The 9,253-nt window shown below is 36.6% G+C and overlaps 3 protein-coding genes across 7 annotated transcripts in view; 1 reads left to right on the top strand and 2 right to left on the bottom strand.

The window, feature by feature from the left end:
• LOC107268538 (high mobility group protein DSP1) overlaps positions 1-2,747 on the top strand; it is a gene marked incomplete in the record, with an annotated part of 10,653 nt that extends 7,906 nt beyond the window's left edge. Inside the window, 1 exon segment of the mRNA XM_015741408.2 lies at positions 1-2,747.
• Positions 2,748-4,014: 1,267 nt separating this feature from the next.
• On the bottom strand, positions 4,015-6,387 carry LOC107268535 (kinetochore protein NDC80 homolog). Of its 2 annotated transcripts, XR_001537856.2 has the most exons (3): positions 6,010-6,387; positions 4,136-5,930; positions 4,015-4,070 (listed from the first exon to the last, which is right to left on the bottom strand). XR_001537856.2 is itself a non-coding variant. In XM_015741402.2 (2 exons), exons 1-2 carry the CDS (start codon positions 6,236-6,238, stop codon positions 4,207-4,209), a joined length of 1,953 nt encoding a protein of 650 aa, XP_015596888.1. In that variant the 5' UTR covers positions 6,239-6,387; the 3' UTR covers positions 4,086-4,206. The 2 variants fall into 2 exon arrangements, 1 of the variants encoding a protein (XP_015596888.1); XM_015741402.2 differs by lacking the exon at positions 4,015-4,070 and having other exon boundaries at positions 4,086-5,930.
• A 133-nt stretch (positions 6,388-6,520) lies between these two features.
• On the bottom strand, positions 6,521-9,100 carry LOC107268536 (alkylated DNA repair protein alkB homolog 8). 4 transcript variants are annotated; one of them, XM_015741403.2, is made up of 8 exons: positions 8,946-9,100; positions 8,700-8,824; positions 8,385-8,631; positions 8,142-8,264; positions 7,851-8,054; positions 7,401-7,786; positions 7,180-7,335; positions 6,521-7,095 (listed from the first exon to the last, which is right to left on the bottom strand). In XM_015741403.2, the coding sequence occupies exons 2-8, from the start codon at positions 8,811-8,813 to the stop codon at positions 6,550-6,552; spliced, it is 1,776 nt and encodes a 591-aa protein (XP_015596889.1). In that variant the 5' UTR covers positions 8,814-8,824; positions 8,946-9,100; the 3' UTR covers positions 6,521-6,549. The 4 variants fall into 4 exon arrangements, with proteins under 4 accessions (XP_015596889.1, XP_024941606.1, XP_015596893.1 ...); XM_025085838.1 differs by lacking the exon at positions 8,700-8,824 and having other exon boundaries at positions 6,550-7,095; positions 8,946-9,096; XM_015741407.2 differs by lacking the exon at positions 8,700-8,824 and having other exon boundaries at positions 6,550-7,095; positions 8,385-8,597; positions 8,946-9,091.
• Positions 9,101-9,253: the final 153 nt, after the last annotated feature.

Raw genomic sequence — 9,253 nt, 5'->3', positions numbered from 1 at the left:
GTCCGCGGCTCTGTCGTCATTTCCTGAGCGTTTAACACGGAATGAAGATATCCAGGATCCTGTTATTCCTTTCATTGCTTCCTGAATTACCCCGTTCATTCTATCGCTATCACTGCACTACCTCTGTATCCCCCCCTCCCCCCCAAAACCCAGAACCTGCGATTCTACGAGTAACACGCGTTATTTTAATGGAGACAACAAAATGGATTGTGTGCGAGTGTATAACGTGTGAGAATGAGTTTAATTGCGTGAAAGGAGAATGTATGAAAGTGACATAGAGAGCACGTGGGAGAGTGTAAGTAAGGAAGGGAGAAGATGGGAGAGAGCGCGCTATAGAGAGAGAGAAAGCTGGTGAAATAGAAATGAAAGAGAGAGAGAGAGAGAGAGAGAGAGAGAGAGAGAGAGAGAGAGAGAGAGAGAGAGAGAGAGAAAGAGAGAGAAAGATATGAAGAGAGCAAGAGTGGGAGAAAAAGAGTTTTAACGGGAATGAAAGAAACAGAGAGAAAGGTTGAGTATTAATGACTATTTGCCTGAGAGCAGCCGTGTGAGTGGCATTTGTATTTTAACATATTGATGATTAAATAGTAACATATGTAAAGTGGCATAGGTTAGGGAAAGCGACTATAGGTGCCCGGTCTACGTTTTAATGTCCGGTCGAGAGCGCAGGGCCGCGCAAATCGCTTGAAACAAATGAAAACTAAGCAAAAACACCTCCAATTTATTATCTCTCTCCGATCCTTCTCTCATGCTCTCCGAAGGACGCGACTCGAGACTAGCGACTTCGTCGCTTAGTCAACGCCGACAACCAATTGTCCATTATATTAAATACGACTCGCGATGGTCTTCGTTCACGCTAGGACCATATAGACATTTAAATAGATACATTACATACATTGCGTTTAGTACATAATACGACACAGTTAATTATTATTTTTTATTAGCATTAGTAGTTTCTTCATTTCAATGTCTCTTTGTCCTCGTGTCGCGATCACCCTGGATATTCCCCACGAGTTTATCGGCACTCTGTCGTACTCTCAGTACTAGAACTTTTCACGCGTACCTGCATATAGACCTAATATTTGATCACCAACGATGGATATTCGTATTATCCTTTCATTATGACTGTATTTACTTTACCTTTTGTTTAATCAATTAACGAATGTACTTCTCTTAGGTATTGTTGCGCTTTATCGGTCTTCAAAGGTTGTAATTTTACCCTGTTTATTTCAATTTTTCAAATCTCGTACCACAATCACATTCTCGACACTGGGACAAATTGACAAAAAATTAAAGTAGTCCAAAAGGTTGTTACTTGGTATCGCCGGAAAACCAATGCACTCTCTATTTTTCGTTTTGTTTTCCCCGTACGGTGGGTGATGAGTTGGTAAAACGTGTTTTTTTTTTCAAAGATTTAATTAAAACTGTAATTCTCATGAAAGATAAACGTGTCCTGATGTATTGTATTAATTTTCGTTATTTTTGTTTTGAACTTTTTTTTTTTATTAAACCTTGACTCACTGGTTCCAAGAGGCCGACGAGATTCAATCAACAACGGCAGATTAAATGGTACAATTCTTCGGATTCGCAAACCGTGTTTTGATATGTATGTTTTATTTAATTTTGCCTCCGATGCGAATTCGAGTAACCAACACGCTGGGCTGTTTCACCGTGCGAATTTTGTTTTGTCATAGTGTACGCTATATACATACTATGTATATATATATATATATATATATATATGCATACGGACACAGAACATAAAGACGCGCCGCGACTCTTCGATACTTTCTCTGTATTAGAATGTTAATCGCGCAACATTTTTTTTCGCGTACACCAAAAAATGCGTGTAAACAGAGATGAATAAAAGCGAGACACTTTTTTTTAATTTTAATTGTCGCCATTAAGTTAAGAATCTCCACAAACCTCACCCACCTACCTACCTTATCGACCGTTACATACTGGGACAATATACAGAGAGAAAGAAAATGAGAAGCAACGACAAGCACAACATCGTAACGAGACGAGAAAGAACAGTTGAAATATTTATGCGACGATGACTGGCCATTTATGCCATTTATGCCATGCCAGGATGCACATTTTGAAAACACTACTACTTGAGCTTCATTGACACAAAACAAAGCGATCCGCTTCGGAGGGCGTTCCTTCGGAAGAGACAACACATTAACTGTAAAATATAAAATTGTAATATTTTAATACTGATTTGCCGGATGTGCATAATTTTAGAGAAGAAAAAGAAAAGTGAAAAAGATTCGACGAGGAATGCGTTGTCATGAGATAGAAAAGAAAAGATATAACGTTGGCGAGGAGAGGCGCGAGCTAGTTAGAAATACTAGGCGTTAGAGAGTAAGAGAGTGACGAGAGAGAAAGAGAGAGAGAGAATGTGGGCGATAGGAAGAACAAAAAAATGGAATGAGAGCGTAGATAAGGCAAAGAGTAATAAGGATTGCGAGAGAGTGAGAGGGAGAGAGATTGAGAGCGAGCGAACGTGTATCCCCTTGATAATCTGGAGATAAGAGGAGGATATAGGGAAAAAATGAGAAAACTAAAAAAAAAGCATGAAAACGTGTATTGTAGCTCGGTTCTAGGCACTATTAATGGCGGTGTAATATCAAATGAGAGGTTTCCGATGGAGAATTGTTTTGTGTGCGCGTGAGCGTCTTATAATTATTAATTGAAGACAAAGAAAATGAGAATGAAATAAAAAATAAAAAGTTATAAGACAAAAATGTTACGTGTCCAATATGAAACACAGAAACACACCAATAATATATTCATGGGATAACGAAGGTGATGAGTGCATCCGTGAGAGAGAAAGAGAAGGAGAGACTCTTTGATATATCTGCGTTTATACTTGAAGACAAAATATGTAGGAGACGGACGTTAATTCCGTAGGAAATCAAAAGGGGGTCAAAGTAGATTCCATAGACTTCTTTCCTTTTTTTATACTTGTTGAAATAAATTATCTTCTTTTTTTAACCTATTTTTCACGGAGGGCGTCTGTGTCTGGACTTATCGTACGAGTTTCTACACCAACTTTCATACCGCAGATTAACAAATTTTGGGTACAAGCATTGATTTTGAAAAATGGGATTGAGTATTGGACATTGGTGGCGTTTCAAGGAGCCGCAAACCACAAGGAGAATTCAACACGATGAACACTGAGGGGACAAGAGCGAGAGCGAGAGAGGGAGGGCGAGCGAGATATATAAGGAGAGAGGGAGAGAGAGAAATAGAATATAGAGAACGAATGTGAGAGAAAGAAAATGAGAGAGTGAAATTTTTCCTGTGTTTACTCTTAGGGAACTTATTAATGATAGTTACGATGGCAAAATGTTTGTTTTGTATATCTCTTAGGGATAAATAAACTTTTCAAAAAACCTGCAAAAAAAATAAACGGCAACGTAAGGTAGAAGAGGAACGAAAAGCGAGGACGATTAAATTCGGATATCGTTATTGCTACTAAAATACTAATTACTACTCTTATTACGTGTCATGTGGCGTAACGCGAGAGAAACGGCGTACACGAGTGACAATTGCGACGATAACACTGTTGTTGTGCGTGCGGGACAAAGAGAGATAAACTAAAGAAAAAGGATGATGAAAATTAGAAAGAATCTCTTCTCGTGCTTTTCGAAAGTCCTGCGATTCGGCGCAGAAAACTGTTTTCCTGCCTTTTTCCAATTGGATTTTTTGGTTTTGTCGATTAGCTTCGCGCCTGTATAGGTACGTGTATGTCCATTTTACTTTTATTCTTGCAACTCGAGATTTCAATTTTGAATCTTACCCGAGGGCGCGTTGTTTTAGTTTAAAGGAATGTTTTCTCGTCTGGTATTGTTTTTTTTTTAATTTCTTATTTGACAATCGAACTTAGCGAAGGAGAGTTCTGGAAAATACAATCAATAAAAAAATGACTTATTGTTCACACCCGTCCACCAGTGTCATCGGAAGGGAAATAAAAAGGAAAATTGTAAAAATCCAGTCTCTTCCTTTTTGTACTTTCTTACTCAGCCATTGTTTACTCCTCTTTCGTTCGCAATTTCACATAGTCTCTGTAGAATGAGAAATTTGATAAAAGTTTTTATTTATTGGTAGAAAAATATTAATTTATACATACATTTTACAATAATAGGCACAGATACTACTTGGTACTTATATCTTTCATGATTTTTTAAAAATGAATAATCTTTAACATCCCTGCTGCAGTCTTTTCAAAATGAGAGCTACTTCGTTTCTGTGTTCTGCGATTATTTGAAAGAATTCTGTGAAAAATCGGCTGGCCTGTCTCTCAAGAAAAGCTTTACGTCTTTCCAAAGCATCCAGTTTCTCTCTGGATTCCTCTAGATCCTTTGTATAACTTTCAAGGTCTGCAAAAGGTTCTTGCAGTAACTTAATATTATCCTGTAGGTCCTTTATCTGTTTTCTTAAAAATGCTTCCTCTTCCTTGTACTGTTTTTTGATATTTTTAATCTGGAGTTTTTTTTCCTTTAGATTCTCAACTACATCCTGATGCTCCGTTTCTAAATTTTTCAGTTTTTCCTGCAGAGCCTCGTAATGCTCGCTCTGCTGCTCTATTGAATTTTCTGTTAGGAGTAATTTTTGGTGCAATTGCTCCTTGAAACGATCGGCAAAACTTTTTTTTTCATTGAGAACCTCAAAAATTAATGAACTCGATATTTCCTTCTCAGGCATCATTAAATCATTTATATTGATGTCAATGCTGGCATTGAAATTTAGAACAATGTCCTTATTATAAGCCAGGATAACTTTGTTCAGGTTGTTTCTTGTGGATGCTAGTTTGATGTCCAGTGAGTAAATAGTCTTTTCCAAGTCCATTAATAGGTCGTCGACCTGGTGCAAATAATTTTGACTTACACTACACCTCTCGACAATATCATCGCGTTCCGCGGCAGACATTGGCTGGTCTGCTATTAATTTTTCTAATTCGCGTTTACGAGCTTCGTGTTTCTGAATGTCATTTTGTAAAATTACAATTTCTGACTTCATTTGTTGAAAATCTCTTTTGCTTTCGTTTATGTATTCTTCCTTAGCTCTGATGTCCTCTAATACTTTTAGTTCATCAGCCTGCAAAGATGCTAAAGTATCTTCTAACTCTTCAGTACATTTATTAGCACTTCTGTTATTGTTTTGGGCTTCTGTTAATTTTTTTTGTTCAACTTTAAGTTCATTTTGTGCTGCCAGAATATTTTCGTTGTCGACACCTATCTGGTTGGCTAATTCTTGGAAATGCTCTTTGAGTAGTTTTTCTTCTTCATCCAGTTTGTCTTCGTTCCAAGCTGTGTAACAATTCAACATAGATTCAAAGGTACTTCTATTAAATAAGGAATCCGTTGCTGTTGCTCCATGGTATGGTAAGTTCTTCACTTGGAAACTGTAGGTGGCTATGTCCATCACATCGCATAACTCAACTAGCCAGGAAAGTAAACCAAGAACATGAGGCCACGAGTGCATAGTATTAGCTGTTTTTAACCAGGATTTGTTAACTATGCCAGGATAATGAACCTTCTTGCTTATGTTCGGCAATTCCACTATGTAATTACTCATAGTGAGGATAGGTTTCACATCTAAAAGTTTGAACAGGATTGCTGCAACATCAACAAACATCTTTAAACTAATAGGCTTTAGACTTCCACTAGGATTAAGTAGACAAGACTGTTCAATATTCCGCATGTATTCATCAATTCTGCGTAGCATTTCCATTTGATAGCCTTTGTCTGATAAAGGTCTTGTATCTTTCCTGCTTCCTTTTACCCCTAGTGCGCTGGCCCTTTCAGCTGATGGAGAGCGTCCCCGTACTGTACTGCCCAATGGCAAAGCCAATGTTGTTCGATTAGAAGTAGCTAAAGGAGTTTTTGGAGTTGCAGATCCATAATGGCTTATAGAAACTTTACCTATAAAAAGAAGTATGACAATATTATTAAAAAAAAATAGTACTGATAGTACGATAAGAGTTTTATAAGTTTCATATACCTGGCAATTTTAAATTAGATTTTCTTGAAGGTCCATCAATGGATGGACCAATGGATCTTATTCGTGGTCTAGGAATGTGTGAAGAGTCTCCAGAAGTTGAAGAAGCTCTAGATTTTGCCAGTGATGGCTTTCTAGCATCATTTCGTGTAGGATCTCTATCTTCTTTGTCAAAAGAAGAAACTCTCACTGGATTTAAGGACAACTTACGTCCTAATGAGTTTTGCCGCATGATATCTTATGCTTCTCAATAAACGTTCACAATACACTTAAATAGAACTTTTAATGTACAGCATTCAAATTACCATTCTACACGTTCTATTTGAATTTCATATAACGAACAGGCCTTACACAGTCATGTAGTTGCAGATGTCGCCACTGATTTTTTCCCATAACTAGGAACATCTAGCGGATTAAACATGTACTACAACTTAATTGCATTAATTTGAATCAGTACGTAATCAGGGTAATAGAATGTAGTTATACAGGAAAACTCAATTAAAAGAAAAAAGCATGGAATTTACTTCATTTATTATAAATAATCTAAATCTTCTCTAAAATTACACACCAATTTCCCTGATCATAATAAACATCACATACTTTAGCATCAGCAATACTTTGACAAAGCTCAACTAATTCTCCTTCTTGAAAGACGTGATAAAATCTCAAAAAATTTCCACCATCTTTCCTCTTCCAAGGTACCAAAACATCTCCATGAACGAATTCCGTTCGGTTCTCATGTATTGGTAATATAACTCCATGAGCTGTCTCTTTGTGGCACTTTGTTGTCTCTATATTCTTGTCGCGACTGGTAGAAAATTTTAAATACGTTGACGGAACAGATTGTCTCCTCTGTTCTTTAGCCCAAACGTAAATGAGACAGCGGCCACCAGGTCGTAGAATTCTAACCAGTTCCTCAATTGCCCTTTTCCTTCTTGACTCCGTTGACAGATGATGAATAACAGCGATACTCAAAGCAGCATCTACTAAATTATCTTTACATGGAAGGTAGAGACAGTCTGATAAGTACACTTCAAAGCTTCGCATCCTGCACACTTCCAGTAGACAATTGCTCCTGTCGCAGCCAACCTTTAATTAGATTTTGTTAAGGTAGATCAATATGAATTGGTTTCATTAACACTAATACAATTATATTCTTGTAGCTTTTAATACTTTAATTATATCTGGTCGTCCAGCCAAGTACTTTCCATTTCCGCAACCTACGTCCAGTAATAAACCTCCTTTTTCTATTGTATCTAGAAACTTACTGACATTAGGCCATTGTTTATGTCTAGTTTCACTAAAGTGATCTGATATCTCTTCATAAACCTATGATAATAAAGGGATATATTTATAATTGAAATTTTAGAAGATATATGTTATAAATATTGTACCTGATGAACGTAGCATTCTTCGAGACTGGGTGCTATATTTTCGTTAATTTTTTGTGCACCGTTCTTGCGCTTCGAGTCACAAAACTCTGGAAAGACACATTGACAATCGCCTCTGCGAACTTTTCTGAATGTGAACGACGTCCGAGTAGTTCTTGGTCTTATGGTGATGCCATTTTCTGTCTTAATTACATCATTGTGTCTTCGACAGATTCCATGGGACCAGACATAACGTGCCTCGCCGCTCATTATTAAGAGGGAACGTGGTGGAAGGAATACTGTAGTTTTTTTATCGCCATTTTTGAAATTCATAACACAGGCTGATCCCAGTGATAAGGAGAGAATTGTATCTTCAAAGGGACTATGAGTATCAATATGTGTCGGAATTCCTAAAAAAAATTAAATGTTAAATATAGAAACATTGACATTTAATGTACGAAATAATATAGATACCTTGTCCAGGCATATATTTGTTGACTGTTAATTGATCATATTTATAGTGACCACAATTATGCTCTTCAAATCGTTTTTGTAGATAATTATAACTCTTTGGAATAGCTTCTATAGGCTGCTCAGGATCGACAAGATTTGTATTATACTGAAATTCAAATCCAAAGTGCTGAACTTGACGTAGCTTTAATTCTGAGGACGTTTTGTCTGGAAGAACAAATGTTGCTTTATACTATTTTATTTTATACTTAAAACTTGATTAAATTGTATACATATTATGTAATTTGGTTTTACCATTATGGTTCCAATTTAAGGAATTAAGAAGAGATGCCTCTTCTTCCTCGCTAACAAATTCCTCTATCAGTTTTAGTCCTGGAGGTAACGCAGCATTCATATAATCATCCTCTATTGTAGGAACTATGGAAATAAATGTGCTTAGTCCACACTGAAGAATAACTCTTCCCATAAAAATGGGGGATGATTATTATTATGAAAAAAGGTATATGATTGAATTATTGAAAAGTATGTGATTAATACCAGATTCTACGTAAGACAAATAGAATGGTGTTGTCTTTCCAGGAAGTTTCATACACCCATGAACTTTCTCATAAACAATCTTTGAATTCTGTGTAGTAGCCATATCAAGGAAACAGTAAGATTTTCCTGGAGGCATGACAAAACTGCATTCGGACAGCTTGCAGACAGGCAATATATCAGCAACGATATCTTCCAGAGTTTCTCTTTTGAATCCTGTAACCAGTCCAGCATTGCAAACCATAAGGAACTAGAAAATATTATACAAAATTAGACATTTATTAAAGAACATGAATATCGCAATTCTTTTAAACATACCCGAGTTGGCAAATCCGATGCCTTAATATTCAAATCTCGTACGAGCCTATGTTGTGCTCGCTTTTGTTTTCTAAGACTTTTATTGTCATTTTTATAAGTTTGACGAGACGCCATGACTTCCAGAACTTACAATTAATAAAATAAACAATCATTAATTGAGTCAATGCAACATAACCTAATATTACTATGTACTAACATACAGTAGTCTCAATTCATACCACGTGCAGCGCACATGTCCCAACTTACATGATTGCTGACGGTGGGTTGTTCAAATTTCAAAAAAAAATTCGCAAGAATGCATTGAACGAATTTTACGTAAAGTGTCTTTTGACGAGAAGGAAATACTTCAGTGAAACTAAACTTAAAAGGAAGTACCAGTCACGTGTTTGCTAAAAAATAAAAGCTTAGCTTTAAGAGAAGCGCAACCACATATTCAGGTACTATGTAATTGTGGCACTTCGAAATGTGCATAACCGGTTGCATATTGACAGGCGCCTTTCATTCTCGATTCATTATTAGTATTGAGAGCTTTCCAGTTAATAAGCACAGAGGGA

This window comes from Cephus cinctus, unplaced genomic scaffold (genome assembly GCF_000341935.2).
Source record: "Cephus cinctus unplaced genomic scaffold, Ccin1 Ccin1_scaffold0564, whole genome shotgun sequence".
NCBI classification, from domain to species: domain Eukaryota; kingdom Metazoa; phylum Arthropoda; class Insecta; order Hymenoptera; family Cephidae; genus Cephus; species Cephus cinctus.
The sequence above is the reverse complement of the archived record's forward strand: the minus strand, read 5'-3'. Positions and strand labels throughout refer to the sequence as shown.

What these genes read in the sequence shown, in the direction of transcription:
- LOC107268535 (XM_015741402.2), bottom strand. Translation starts at nt 6,238, where the DNA reads ATGCGGCAAAACTCATTAGGACGTAAGTTGTCCTTAAATCCAGTGAGA. An exon ending in ATCTAATTTAAAATTGCCAG is followed by an intron (nt 5,931 to 6,009) that starts GTATATGAAACT and finishes TTCTTTTTATAG; the next exon opens with GTAAAGTTTCTATAAGCCAT.
- LOC107268536 (XM_015741403.2), bottom strand. Translation starts at nt 8,813, where the DNA reads ATGGCGTCTCGTCAAACTTATAAAAATGACAATAAAAGTCTTAGAAAA. An exon ending in CATCGGATTTGCCAACTCGG is followed by an intron (nt 8,632 to 8,699) that starts GTATGTTTAAAA and finishes AATATTTTCTAG; the next exon opens with TTCCTTATGGTTTGCAATGC. An exon ending in TTTGTCTTACGTAGAATCTG is followed by an intron (nt 8,265 to 8,384) that starts GTATTAATCACA and finishes TTATTTCCATAG; the next exon opens with TTCCTACAATAGAGGATGAT.